Source organism: Acinonyx jubatus, chromosome A1 (assembly GCF_027475565.1).
Source record: "Acinonyx jubatus isolate Ajub_Pintada_27869175 chromosome A1, VMU_Ajub_asm_v1.0, whole genome shotgun sequence".
Lineage (NCBI taxonomy): Eukaryota > Metazoa > Chordata > Mammalia > Carnivora > Felidae > Acinonyx > Acinonyx jubatus.
Window position 1 is genome coordinate 115,847,317 of NC_069380.1, and position 15,286 is coordinate 115,862,602.

At 43.8% G+C, this 15,286-nt stretch overlaps 1 protein-coding gene and 1 long non-coding RNA gene across 9 annotated transcripts in view; one reads left to right on the forward strand and one right to left on the reverse strand.

Annotated features, from left to right (window-relative positions):
• The window catches only part of LOC106967305 (protocadherin gamma-C4), a 174,863-nt gene that overhangs the window by 36,200 nt on the left and 123,377 nt on the right, over positions 1-15,286 (forward strand). The window contains exon 1 of one of the 8 annotated variants that reach the window (XM_053222251.1): positions 315-4,758. The exons of 5 other annotated variants lie outside the window; for them this stretch is intronic. In XM_053222251.1, the coding sequence (XP_053078226.1) occupies positions 2,332-4,758 (2,427 nt within the window). In that variant the 5' untranslated portion in view covers positions 315-2,331. 2 more of the 8 variants (XM_027043048.2, XM_053222284.1) reach the window with 2 other exon arrangements.
• On the reverse strand, positions 6,350-13,412 carry LOC128315551 (uncharacterized). Its single transcript, XR_008298413.1, has 3 exons — positions 13,104-13,412; positions 8,876-9,138; positions 6,350-7,930 (listed from the first exon to the last, which is right to left on the reverse strand). It is a non-coding gene; the product is annotated as an uncharacterized LOC128315551 (long non-coding RNA).

Sequence of the window (15,286 nt, forward strand, 5' to 3'; positions counted from 1 at the left end):
AAGGGGAGGAGCAGATGATTCCTCAAGAATAATCAATAGCAGTTAGTACTCCTAAAAGCTGTTTATTATTTATCATTTTTAGTCTTCATGTAGTTACAGTTTCAACAACAATTTCTTAACTATATATCTCTAACCATCTCTCTTCTTTAATAGAAGACTGAGTATTTTTAACTGTCCTCTTTTTTACACTTTGCTTGAAGTTTGTTTTTCCTTGAAAGGGTATTTTCCATTATAATTAAACAAACAGTGGCAATTTATAAATATTGGAGAAAATATTAACCTTTATTTATTTATTTAGTATAATTTATTATCAAATTAGCTAACATACAGTGTGTACAGAGTGCTCTTGGTTTTTGGGGTAGATTTCCATGATTCACCACTTATGTACAACACCCAGTGCTCATCCCAACAAGTGCCCTTCTCAATGCCCATCACCCATTTTCCCCTCCCTCATCCCCCCATCAACCCTCAGTTTGTTCTCTGTATTTAAGAGTCTCTTATGGTGTGCCTCCTTCCCTCTCTGTTTGTAACTATTTTTTCCCCTCCCCCAAAATATTAGCTTTTAGATCTAATTTTAACAAGGATAGCTCTCATTAGGATTGGTATATTTCAAATATTTTGTTGTTGCAGTTTGTGAGATACACCAGTAGTGACTACGTGTGATTCCTTTGGCTCACTTATGGGATTACGAAAAATAGTGCACATTTTATTTCACTCATCTTTAAGTAGGTTGAAGGAATAATTTTAATAATTTATAAATTTCCTATTATGGCATCACAATGAGACCCTTTTCAATTTCTAAGGAAAACATACCTTTCAAAATCTCTCCTTTTTCATCATGAGAGTCACTTGTGGATATTGGGTAACTTAGATTCTGAACTGATATGATTTATGCTACTTAGTAAGTAGGCCTCAACCCTGTTCCTGAAAATTGCTCTCAGGTAGCTCTGAGATGGCTCTGGGATGATCTGATATGGGGGAAATATTTTGTGTTCAAGGGATATGCAACACTTTTGTTAAATGTGCCTTCATTTAGTTCCATGAGATAATTAAGAATTCAAGAGTGTGTAGGGCAACACAAATTAGTGCACTTTCATAGCTGGGAACTGTAGCAGTAAACTGTGAACTATGCCTCAATTCAACTTAAGAAAGGGCATTTTAGTTTTTAAAAAAGAATTTACTTATTTAAAACAATTTTCTTTTTAGTTTAAGTAATCTCTACACCCAACATGGGGCTCAAACTCATGACCCCAAGATCAAGAGTCACATGCTTTTTGGACTGAGCCACACAAGCACCCTGCATTTTAGTTTCTAAATGCTTTTGCCTTCATGGGAAACTGTGTTGCAATACATAGAATAAACAGAATGTCATGTGATACAATTGTCTGGCATGGGGAAAGGAGAGAGGAAATAATATTGAGCAAGATTCTGAGGGGAGATTATGTAAAATATTGAAGCTTATCTGAGGAGAGATTATTTGTCTGAGATTATTTAAAATACTGAAGCTTTAAAAGAAAATTTGGAAATACCAATTGGCCTGAAACTGTCAAGCATTTTTGGAGGTTGGCATTAGGAATACATTCCAGAATCAGAGTGATACCTATTTTAAATGCCTAGGAGAGCAGTAGATAATTAACACCCTAATATCACACAGAAAAAAACATTTTTGTTTGGGCACTGGGTTTCTTGTAGAAAATATTTCTGATTAAGTAAATTATTGTACAACCATATGATGGATTACTACATAACTGTAAGAAATAAATTGGAAAGCTATGTACTTATATGAAATGATTTCAAGATACAATGAATGAAAAAAGCAAGATGCAGAACATGGTATATTGTATACTTACATTTATGTATTAACGTGGGGGAGAACATTTATAAAAATTTGCTGCACTACACAAAACATCTCTGGAATGATACACACAAAAACGTAATACTTATTTCTCTAGGGATAAATGTGGTATTGAAACAAGACAGGGAGAGAATATGCGTTATGTACCTCTTCAATTTTGGAGCTACATGAATATATATTTAAAAACAACTGTAGATTCAAAAAAGAAAGGTTCGCAAAACGTTTATAAGCATTTGGTGCATTTCCACGGGAAAACCTCTGGGTGTCGCTGTAGGTCAAAAAAGTGAGAGAAAAAGCATTTGGGAGTCTCTTAGAGGGTAACTTCCTGCTCAAACCAGACACATAGAGGACGCCAGTACTGATTCGGATACAGAAAACAAAAGCAGGAAAAGCGACCCTACCCGGGATTTTGCCATCCACAGAGGGCTTAATTCTCCTCCCATCCAAAAAGCAGAGCCACCGTGAAGGGAGACAGGATGAGGCCGAGGCCGAGCGCAGAAAGGAGCAGCCCAGCGCGGTGGCGGCAGGTATTGTTGCCCTTCCTGCTGTCTTTGTTCCGCGGGGCTCTTCCAGATCAAATCCGCTATTCAATTCCCGAAGAGCTGGCCAAAAACTCCGTGGTAGGAAACCTCGCCAAGGATCTGGGGCTCAGTGTCCGGGATTTGCCAGCCCGGAAGCTGCGGGTTAGTGCGGAGAAAGAATATTTCACTGTAAACCCTGAGAGTGGGGACTTACTTGTGAGTGACAGAATAGACCGAGAGCAGATATGCGGAAAGAAGCCTCTGTGTATTCTGGATTTCGATACTGTCGCTGAAAACCCACTAAATATTTTCCATGTAGCAGTAATAGTACAGGATATAAATGACAATACCCCGCTATTCAAACAGAATAATATTGATTTAAAAATTGGAGAATCCACTAAGCCAGGTAAAACATTTCCATTAGACCCGGCCCTGGATTCAGATGCTGGCCCAAATTCACTGCAAAGATACCATCTTAATGACAATGAACACTTTGATCTCATAGAGAAACAGGCTCCAGATGGACGTAAATATCCTGAGTTGGTTCTGAAACATTCACTAGACAGAGAAGAACAGAATCTCCATCAATTGGTTCTAACAGCTGTGGATGGTGGAGACCCACCCCAAAGCGGCACCGCTCAGATCCAAATCCAAGTGACCGATGCCAACGATAATGCCCCAGTTTTCATCCAGGACGTGTACAAGGTCAGCCTGCAGGAAGGTGTACCTCTGGGCTTCTCCGTGCTTCAAGTAACGGCCACTGATCAGGATGAGGGCGTCAACGCAGAAATCACCTACTCCTTTCATCATGTGGATGAACTAGTGGAAAAGTTTTTTAACTTAGATAAAAGAACAGGTGAAATCACAACAAAGGATAATTTTGATTTTGAAATTGCTAATAGTTACACTCTCAGTGTAGAAGCAAAAGATCATGGAGATCTAGCAGCCTATTGCAGTATCCAAGTTGAAATTCTCGATGAGAATGATTGTGCACCTGAAATGGTTATTACTTCGGTATTTACTCCGCTACCAGAAGATTCACCACCAGGAACTGTGATCGCCTTGATAAAAACAAGAGATAGAGACTCTGGAGAAAATGGAGAAGTTTACTGCCGCATCTTGGGAAAGGCCGAGTTTATATTGAAATCTTACTCCAAGAACTATTACAAGCTAGTGACAGACGGGCCCCTGGACAGGGAGGAGAATCCAGAATATAACATCACTATAATGGCCACCGACAGAGGTAAGCCGCCCCTCTCCTCTAGTATAAACATCACTCTGCACATCGCAGATGTCAACGACAACGCGCCAGTTTTCGAACAGGTTTTCTATTTGGTTCATATTGCTGAGAACAACCCTCCAGGAGCCTCCATCGCCCAAGTCAGCGCCTCCGACCCCGACCTAGGGCCCAACGGCCGCGTGTCCTACTCCATCGTGGCCAGCGACCTGGAGCCACGGGCGCTGGCGTCCTACGTGTCCGTGAGCGCGCAGAGCGGCGTGGTGTTCGCGCAGCGCGCCTTCGACCACGAGCAGCTGCGCGCCTTCGAGCTGACGGTGCAGGCCCGCGACCAGGGCTCGCCCGCGCTCAGCGCCAACGTGAGCCTGCGCGTGTTGGTGGGCGACAGCAACGACAACGCGCCTAGGGTGCTGTACCCGGCGCTGGGGCCCGACGGCTCGGCGCTCTTCGACACGGTGCCGCGCGCCGCGCAGCCCGGCTACCTGGTCACCAAGGTGGTGGCGGTGGACGCCGACTCGGGACACAATGCGTGGCTGTCGTACCACGTGCTGCAGGCCAGCGAGCCCGGACTCTTCAGCCTGGGGCTGCGCACGGGCGAGGTGCGCACCGCGCGTGCTTTGGGCGACAGGGACGCGGCCCGCCAGCGCCTGCTGGTCGCCGTGCGGGACGGGGGACAGCCGCCCCTCTCTGCCACCGCCACGTTGCACCTGGTTTTCGCCGACAGCCTCCAAGAAGTACTGCCGGATGTCAGCGACCGCCCGGAGCCCTCTGACCCCCAGGCCGAGCTGCAGTTTTACCTGGTGGTGGCTTTGGCCTTGATCTCGGTGCTCTTCCTCCTTGCGGTGATTCTGGCGGTGGCCCTGCGCCTGCGCCGCTCCCCCAGCCCTGCTGCCTGGGGCTGCTTTCAGTCAGGCCTCCGTTCCAAATCTGGACCTGGGGTTCTCCCCGATTACAGAGAAGGGACTTTGCCTTATTCCTACAATCTGTGCGTTGCTTCACAGTTAGCTAAGACAGAGTTTAATTTTCTTAATGTCACCCCGGAAGTGACTCCCTCTCAGGATCTCCTCTGTGAAGATGCCGCTTGGTTACCAAATACAAATCATGAAGGCGCTGGGGTCCCATTTGCATCAGATACTATTCTAAAGGTGAGTTTTAATTTACTTCGCTAGTTTTCACTTTGAGTTTCAATGTTTGTTAACAAATCACCTTACTGGCGTAGAAATCACTATTTCATATTTTGTCTTGTGGGTTCAATTTAGGCAGTTTTCTGCCTTAGTTATCTTAATCTTATCTAAACAGAATTTTAACATAGGTTTTCTTTCTGATGTGTGAGATTTATTTGTCCATAATTACAAGCCTTTACTACACGAAATAGTTTCTGCTTCATCTTTATATTACTTTCCTCTGAAATTTCATTACTACTGGGATCTTAAACTATTCCTTTTACCCTACAGATCTTTATTACTCAGATTTTAGTTTTACTTCCTCTTAGAATTATAGCACTTCAGAGTAAAGAGAGCTTTCCATGTTCCTCGTTTGGGAAAACTGGGAACCAAAAAGAAAATTTTACCCAGTGTCATGGCTTGTCAACAGCAGGGCATGGGTAGGACTGAATTGTAGACCTCCCTTCTAAGTATCTTTTCAAGCTTAATGTCTTGAGATCTCAGATCTGTTTTTAAAGGATAAGCAACATTTGAGGCCTGTAGTATCTGTTATTAAGAGTGTGTTTATGGGGGTGCCTGGGTGGCTCAGTGGTTAAGTGTCTGACTCTTGATTTTGGCTCAGGTCATGATCTCATGATTCATGAGATTGAGCCCTGTCAGTGTGGAGCCTTCTTGGGATTCTGTCTTTCTCTGCATTTTCCTGCTAATGCTCTACCTCTCTCATAAATAAATAAACTTTTAAAAAGAATGTATTTAATAAGTGGGAGAAATCGTTCTCTCTCATGCATATAACAAATTGCTTTTGTGAAAATTGTACAATGAGAAAAATTTTGCAAATTATACTCACATTGTTTACCTAAAACTTTTCTTCTTTGAATTTTCTAATTATAGATATAAAATCTCTTCGTGTTGTTTCTTTTCCTATGGAGGTGTCATTAGGGAAAAAATTGCTTTTCTCAGTGGAGTCTTTGAAATGTCCCTTTGTTTTCAATCCTGAGGCTTTTTTTCCTGCTACCATGTAAAGGTGATAGCATTTAATATCCGTCTCAACATAGAAAGGGCACTTGCCTGCTCACTAAGGACCTGGACATGTTTTTCTGCCTAGGTGACGAACGAAAGCCCTTTTCTTCAGTCACTACACTGACTTCCCCAAGAGTCTGTCACTGTAAAATGCCTTAACTCCAATTTAGACATGATAATAGGGAAATATAAATAATGTGTAGTTAACCCAACTCAGACTCTTAGTCTGATATAGTGGAGCTGCCAAACTCTTAGTGTGAAAGTCTGGGAACTTTCTTAAAGACCTCAAGTAGCAAAATGGACCCTTTATTTTCTCTGTTTACAACATCTAATACAATTTGCTTGAATCAGTAGACCTTTATGCAATGGTGCGATGAGAGCTAGGTTTGTTTCCTGGACATTCTTATCCATAGTAGGTACGTTTTCATAAATATATCCTAATAAAAAGATGAAATTTTAAAGCCTACAAAATTAAGAATTCTAATGTCCTAATTTAATGGACTCAGTATAGGTAAGAGGTAAATAAAGGACATAGACTCAATGGCACATTAAATAAAACTTTTCTAAAGAAATAAAAATGTAATAATTATATTGATCTCAAGGTTTGTGGAAGTCCTTTGATATTTCAGAATTAAATCTTAGATATGAGTAATGTCACTTGTCAATAGGTTAAGAATACAGCAAAATTATTAGAAATAAAATATAATTAAACATTTATGAAATAAAAACAGAATTGGTGTAGTAACTGGTTAGGACTCTGAGCGTCGCTGTTCACCAAAGTGGAAAAGCTGTCCGCTGACGGCGACCTGACTCTGCTCCTTCCGCCCTAAACAAACACAGACCAGAGAAATTTGGGGAAAAGCCTCGCGTTTCTGTCAAGTAATGTGTTTCCTTTGACTTGAAAGAAATAAGGGTACAGCAGGCTGGAATCAGGACTAAGGAAACTGGTCGGAGAGAAGGAAATGGCGGATACACTGAGGCGTTGGGGCTGCATAGAGCCGCTTCTGCTCCTCCTGCTCCTGGAGACGTTATGGAGAGCTGGAGCCGGGCCGATCCGCTACTCGGTGCTGGAGGAGCTGGACAAAGGCTCCTTCGTGGGCAGCATCGCCAAGGACCTGGGTCTGGAGCCCCGGGAGCTGGCGGAGCGTGGCGTCCGCATCGTCTCCAGAGGTAGGACGCGGCTCTTTTCTCTGAACCCGCGAAGCGGCAGTTTGGTCACCGCAGGCAGGATAGACCGGGAGGAGCTCTGTGCTCAGAGCGCACGGTGTGTGGTGAGTTTTAACATCTTGCTTGAGAATAACATGAAAATTTATGGAGTAGAAATAGAAATAATAGATATTAATGATAACTTTCCACGTTTCCGGGATGAGGAAGTAAAAGTAAAAGTTAATGAAAATGCGGCTATGGGAACTCGGTTAGCGCTTCCTTTCGCTCGAGACGCGGATGTGAGTATGAACTCTCTCCAGAGTTATAAGCTCAGCCCCAATATGCACTTCTCTCTGGAGCAGAAAAGCGGAACTGATGGACAAAAATATCCGGAGCTGGTACTGGAACGGCCCTTGGACCGCGAGAAAGTAGCTGTCCACGACCTTCTTCTCACAGCTTTAGATGGTGGAGACCCCATACTCTCTAGTAGTATGCACATACACGTGGTGGTCCTCGACGCAAATGATAATGCGCCTCTCTTCACTCAATCTGAGTACAGAGTGACTGTTCCAGAGAACATACCTGTAGGCTCTCGGCTGCTTACACTAACCGCCACGGATCCAGATGAGGGAGTAAACGGGGAATTAACATACTCTTTTCGCAATGAAGAAGATAAGATTTCAGAGACTTTCCAACTTGATTCCAGCCTGGGTGAAATCTCAACTCTGCAATCACTGGATTATGAGGAATCCAGATTCTACCTCATGGAAGTGGTAGCTCAGGATGGAGGTGCTCTTCTTGCCAGTGCTAAGGTATTGGTGACAGTGCAGGATGTGAATGACAATGTCCCAGAAGTGATCCTCACATCCCTTGCTAGTTCCGTCTCTGAAGACTGTCCTCCTGGAACTGTAATTGCACTGTTTAGTGTACATGATGGTGATTCTGTAGAGAATGGTGAGATTGTGTGTTCTATCCCCAGGAACTTGCCCTTTAAATTGGAAAAGTCAGTTGATAATTATTATCACTTATTGACAACGAAAGCCCTGGACAGAGAAGAGATCTCAGATTATAACATCACAATAACTGTCATTGACAGTGGAAACCCACCCCTGTCTACAGAAAGCCACATCTCCCTGAATGTGGCAGACATCAATGACAACCCTCCCGTCTTCCCTCACACCTCATACTCCACCTACATCCTGGAAAACAATCCCAGAGGCATCTCAATTTTATCTGTGACTGCACACGACCCTGACAGCGGCAACAATGCCAAGATCACTTACTCTCTGGCTGAGGATATGTTTCAAGGAATGTCTCTGTCTACCTATGTCTTCATCAACTCCAATACAGGCATCCTGTATGCTCTGGGCTCTTTTGACTATGAGCAAGTTAAAGATCTGCAGCTGTGGGTAATGGCCAGTGACAGTGGAGACCCTCCACTTAGTAGCAACATGTCACTGAGCCTGTTTGTGCTGGATCAGAATGACAATGCCCCTGAAATCCTGTACCCCAGCATTCCCACCGATGGCTCCACTGGTGTGGAGCTGGCTCCCCGATCCGCAGAGCCCGGATACCTAGTGACCAAGGTGGTGGCGGTGGACAGAGACTCTGGCCAGAATGCTTGGCTGTCCTACCACCTGCTCAAGGTCAGCGAGCCAGGACTTTTCACGGTGGGGCTACACATGGGTGAGGTGCGCACTGCACGGGCCCTGCTGGACAGAGACGCGCTCAAGCAGAGCTTAGTGGTGGTGGTCCAGGATCATGGCCAGCCCCCTCTTTCAGCTACTGTCACACTCACTGTGGCTGTAGCTGACAGTATCCCAGATGTCCTGGCTGACCTGGACAGCCTCAAGCCCTCATCCTATGCTGACGACTCCAGTCTCACACTGTACCTTGTGGTGGCAGTGGCTATAGTCTCCTGTGTCTTCCTCACCTTTGTCATCGTGCTACTGGCACTCAGGCTGAGATGCTGGCACTCTTCAAGTCAGCTCCAGGCATCAGGAAGCAGGTTGGCTGGCATGCCCACCTCGCACTTTGTGGGTGTGGACGGGGTGCGAGCTTTCCTGCAGACTTATTCCCACGAGGTCTCCCTCACAGCAGACTCCCGGAACAGTCACATGATCTTCCCCCAGCCCAACTATGCAGACACACTCATCAGTCAGGAGAGCTGTGGGAAAAGCGAGCCTCCTCTGATATCTGAGAAGATAAATGTAAATGAAGAGCTAGGAGTTGTACAGGTGAGGTTTTTTTTTTTTCTAGTATCATTGCTTGTAGCATTTTTTTCATTTGTTTCCTCAATCATTTGTCTGCCATATTCAAAGTTGGTTAATTATATAAATAATCAATCGTATGTTTTATTTAGAGATTGACTTGATTTAATTTGATAATGCTCTCTTCATTTGTTTTCAAATTATATTTTGGGTTTAATGTCTTTTTTTTCAATACATGAAATTTCTAGACAATCTAGCTGATATCCATAGTCTTAAAAATAAATGAAACATGATCGCTTTACCCAAAGACTTTCTTGTACAACTGTTATGTTTTTTTAATGTTTATTTATTTTGAGAGGCGGGAAGGTGCAGAGGAGAGGGATAGAGAGAATCCAAGCAGGCTCCGTGCTTTCAGTGCAGAGCCGGATGCAGGGCTCTAACTCACAAACTGTGAGACCATGACCAGAGACAAAGTCAAGAGTCAAATACTGAACCAACTAAGCCACCCAGCTGCCCCAGAATTGTTACTATGTTAATAGAAGAGTTGTTTGATTAGTCCAAATTGTTACATGTAATGTTCTCTTTTGAATATTTGTGTAAACACCAATGGTGAATATGTTTTGGAAGAATAGTGTACAGCATTGAAGTTTTAGTATACTGTTTCTATAAGGAAATAATTTACAGTATTTTCATAAATCAGTGGAGGAATATAGAAAACTACATGAAAAAAATACAAAACATCAGATCTATAGTCTGTGGCATTCTCAAGTCTGGAAACTTTGGGTTAATCTATGTAATTACTGGACATGTGTATTTGTTGAGAGAAAAAATCAGTGAGAAAGAGCCTTAGAACTTTATTTTCTGATGCAGTTTAAAATATCCAAAGAATTATATTTTGCTACATTCATTAAATACACCATTAATATGCCATTACACCTGGAATCATCTGGTTACAGATAACCTCTTCACTTTTTAGAATCAATATCTACTTGAATGTTTGCATTTATTCAAGTGTCAGTACAATTCTGCTTTATTACTAGACTCTAAGATTTGTGATTTTTAAAATTATTTATTATTTTTTGAGCGAGAGAGAGAGAGAGCATGAGCAGGGGAAGGGTAGAGGGAGAGGAGGAGAGAATATTAAGCAGGCTTCATGCCCAGCATGGAGCCAGACATGCTGGGCTTGATCTCATGACTGTGAGATCATGACCTGAGCCAAAATCAAGAGTCAGACACTTAACCGACTGAGCCGCCCAGGCACCCCGGACTCTAAGATTTGTACTTGGAAAATCAATTCAACATAAAAATTGTTTAAAATTTTGAAATTCACATGCTCATCTTAAATTAATAATCCTTCTTAATGAAATGTGGGTATTTCATTGGGTATTAAAATTCATGAGTGTGTGTTGCTTAAGAAGAACTACCCTTTTGGGGCACCTGGGTGGCTCAGTTGGTTAAGCTTCCAACTTCAGCTCAGGTCATGATCTCCCAGTTCATGGGTTCAAGCCGCACATCTGGCTCTGTGCTGACAGCTCAGAGCCTGAAACCTGCTTCATATTCTGTGTCTCCCTCTCTCTGCCTCTCTCCCATCCACTCTATCTCGGTCTCTCTCAAAAACGAGTAAACATTAAACAAAAATTTTTTTAGAAAGAAGAACTACCCTTTTCATTTTTGATATCTGATTTACTGAAGATGATTTTCAGATGCTTCTCTTTAAATTTTTCAAATACTGTATCAGCTGCAAAGTATGAATAAATAGGGGAAATGGCAATAAAATATTACGAATGGGATAGTAGGCTACATTACCTGACCAAACAAATGGTTTATTGTTACATGTGGGAACCTATGACTACTTAATTTTTATTTTTTAAATATTTATTTGAAGGGCATCCAATTAATTTTTATATGGACAATTCTGATCACAGTGTAAAATGTGCAGATTCACTGAACAGCAAATACATCAAAAGAGTAACAAGAATCTGTATGATGGAGGATGGAGACTGATACCATTCACTCTTACAAGAAAACTCATTTTTTCATTATATTTTATAATAAATATTATTTTTTCTTTTCATTATATTTTAATGAAGATGTTATAGACTTTGGATATGTGTCCTGAGTAAACCTCTATAAACTTCAATAGACTTTATATAATGAAATGCTTGATCCAACACTCTGAGTGTATATACTGTGTATACTCCATATTCTTTGAAATATTTGAATCTTTAGTTTCACATGTGCTCTGAAAAGATAACTGTCCTATACTAATTTAAGTGTTCACACCATATTGTTCAGTCATGTTTTGGAGCAAAGTCTCGAATCTGTTTTTTATGTTTGTATGAAGTAGAGATGTCCATGAGTTTCTGCCTAGAATCCTGAATACAATGAACAGTTTAAGATGTCTAATGCTATTCCACTATGAGTTCAGCATTGCTACACATCCGCTAAGTTTTAGAATGACAATGTATTGTGTAGGTTAAAAAAGTTTCTTTATGAAGATTTCTAGTTTGGAAATGGAATTAAACCTGTAAGACCTATCAGAAACATAAAATTGACATGCTTATTTACAAGGCAAGAATGTCAGTAACAAAGGGTTGGGGTGATCTGATAGTAACCTTGGGACCAAAATAAGTGGATGACATAGATTACTTTCTTTAGAATATGTGATTATAAGGACTCATACTTCACTCCCCAAATTCGAATAACTCACCGTTCCTAAGCTACTTGAGAAGAAACAGTACCATTAGAGACAATGGTAAAGTAGTGTGGAAAAAATAAAATCAGAGGAATAGTTTTTGAATCCTAGTCATTTGAAAGTAGACACTTGGAAACTAACAAGGAGTTTCTTCTTGCTTCTTACCATACTCCTGTTTTATAAGAATAATCAGTCTCTTTGCTTACGTATCAATTATTTGGGGGGTAAGGTGACAATGATAATATAGAAGGAAGTGAAACACAGGATACAACTAAAAGCTATGATATTTGTAACATTTTTAAGTTAGAAAAAAAGAAAATAGAGTGGAGTAGTAACAATACATATCAAGCTGATATTTCAAGAATTTTCCTATTACACTTTCTGCTGCACCACCACTACTTTCATTTGTGTCATTTTCTACATATTATTTTATTTGGTCTTCAATTTTACTAAGTAACACAGGGAAGATGTTATTATAGCCATTTTATGAAAATGGAAATGAAAAGCACTACGATGCCAATGTCTTCAGCAAGTTACCTCTGCTCTTTGAGGAGTAAAAATGACTTGATTTAGATGGATAAAGCTCAGGTTCAAATAAAATCACAGCCAGACCAAAGATAGAGTGAATATTTAAAATGTTAAAATCCTTGTAAAATGAGAAAAATGAGTATCTATATCAGGACACAGTAGAATTTTCTTCTAACCCACTCCTTACTTGGAGCTGATGTAGTAACCACTACTGCAGTTCTGCAGCCCAGACGCGGGGTGCCGCTGTTGGCTAGTACTGAGCGAAGTATCAGCTTCTCCTGGCGCAAAGGAATCGCCAGCCCACCGCGGAACCGCGAGAATTGGACACTCTGCCTCTGGCTCTGTGACCCTAAGATATTTGTTAGAACCCGCCTGCCAAGACAAATCAAGGAGTTGCTCCTGCTCGGAGAATTCTTGGGATAATTTAACGACCATAGCTCTTCAGAGTCAGAAAGGCAAAGGCGCTGAAAGCGGGATGAGCGATCACTTGGGATTGAAGGGCCCGGCTGGGCGGAGACAAATGCTGTTTCTCTCTTTGCTGTCTTTGTTCTGCCCGGTGATCTCGGAGCAGATCCTCTATACTATTCCGGAGGAGCTGGCCAGGGGCTCGCTTGTGGGAAACCTCGCCAAGGATCTGGGGGTTGGCGTTGGAGATTTGCCTGCTCGAAACCTGCGTGTTAGTGCACAGAAGAAACTGTTTACAGTGAGTACTGAGAATGGGGACTTACTTGTTAGTGACCGTATAGACCGAGAGCAGATTTGTGGCGAGAAGTCGACATGTGTTCTAGAATTCGAATTGGTGGCCGAAAAGCCTTTGAACTTCTTTCATGTAAGTGTGGTAATTCAGGATGTCAATGACAATCCACCAACCTTTAGCCAAAATATCACTGAATTGGAAATCAGTGAACTGGCCGTAATTGGAGCCTCCTTTGCCCTGGAACCCGCGCAAGATTCAGATGTAGGTGTCAATTCCCTGCAGCAGTACTACCTCAGTCCCAACCCACACTTCTCTTTGATCCAGAAGGAGAACCCAGATGGCAGTAGGTACCCAGAACTGGTAGTGAAGACTCCCCTGGACAGGGAAGAGCAGTCACGCCACCACCTGGTCCTCACGGCTGTGGATGGGGGTGACCCAGCCAGAAGCTGCACTACCCAGATCATGGTGGTTGTGGCAGATGCAAATGATAATGCACCAGTGTTCACCCAGGACATTTACAGGGTCAGTGTTCCAGAGAACCTGCCTGTGGGCTCCTCTGTACTAAGAGTGATGGCCACTGACTTGGATGAAGGGGTCAATGCTGTGATCACCTACACTTTCATCAACATTGGTAGGGCAGTGAGACAGCTGTTCAAACTGGACAGTACAACAGGGGAACTCACCACTGGCGGAGGACTGGACTTTGAAGAGAGAGCGAGCTACACAATTGGGGTGGAAGCAAAGGATGGTGGACATCACACAGCACACTGTAAAGTACAAATAGATATTTTGGATGAAAATGACAATACACCAGAGATAACCTTGGATTCTGAATCTAAACATATTCTAGAAGATGCTGAGTTGGGGACTGTTGTTGCCCTGATCAAAACCTATGACCTCGATTCTGGATTTAATGGGGAAGTTTTCTGCCAACTAAAAGGAAAGTTCCCATTTAAAATAGTTCAAGATACAAAAAACACATACAAGTTGGTCACAGATGGAGCCCTAGATCGAGAGCAGACTCCGGAATACAACATTACCATCACAGTCACCGACAGGGGAAGGCCAGCCCTCTCCTCCAACAGAAGTGTCATCTTGAACATTGCTGATGTCAATGACAATGCTCCTGTTTTCCACCAGGGCTCTTACGTGGTCCACGTGGCAGAAAACAACCCGCCCGGAGCTTCTATTTTCCAAGTCAGCGCCTCAGATCCTGACCTGGGGCCCAACGGCCGTGTGTCCTACTCCATCGTGGCCAGCGACCTGGAGCCACGGGTGCTGGCGTCCTACGTGTCCGTGAGCGCGCAGAGCGGCGTGGTGTTCGCGCAGCGCGCCTTCGACCACGAGCAGCTGCGCGCCTTCGAGCTGACGGTGCAGGCCCGCGACCAGGGCTCGCCCGCGCTCAGCGCCAACGTGAGCCTGCGCGTGTTGGTGGGCGACCGCAACGACAACGCGCCTAGGGTGCTGTACCCGGCGCTAGGGCCCGACGGCTCGGCGCTCTTCGACACGGTGCCGCGCGCCGCGCAGCCCGGCTACCTGGTCACCAAGGTGGTGGCGGTGGACGCCGACTCGGGACACAATGCGTGGCTGTCGTACCACGTGCTGCAGGCCAGCGAGCCCGGACTCTTCAGCCTGGGGCTGCGCACGGGCGAGGTGCGCACCGCGCGTGCTTTGGGCGACAGGGACGCGGCCCGCCAGCGCCTGCTGGTTGCCGTGCGGGATGGAGGACAGCCGCCCCTTTCCGCAACTGTCACGTTGCTCCTGGTTTTCGCCGACAGCCTGCAAGAGGCGCTGCCGGATGTCAGCGACCGTCCGGAGCCCTCTGACCCCCAGGCCGAGCTGCAGTTTTACCTGGTGGTGGCCTTGGCCTTGATCTCGGTGCTGTTTCTCCTAGCAGTGATTCTAGCGGTTGCGCTGAGCCTGCGACGCTCCTCCCGCCCTTCCTCCTGGAGCTGCTTTAAGACTGATGTCTGCTCCAAGACTGGATCTGGGGTTATTCCCAACTTTAGCGAAGGGACTTTGCCTTATTCTTACAATCTATGTGCTGCCTCACATTCCTCAGAGACTGAGTTTAAATTTCTCAGTATAAAGCCTGAAAATGGTCCATCACAAGATCTTCTATGTAATGAAGCCTCTTGGTTTGAAAGTGCCAATAATGATAATCGCAAAATGACTTCTAATTCAGTCAATTTGCAACAGGTGAGTTACGTCAAA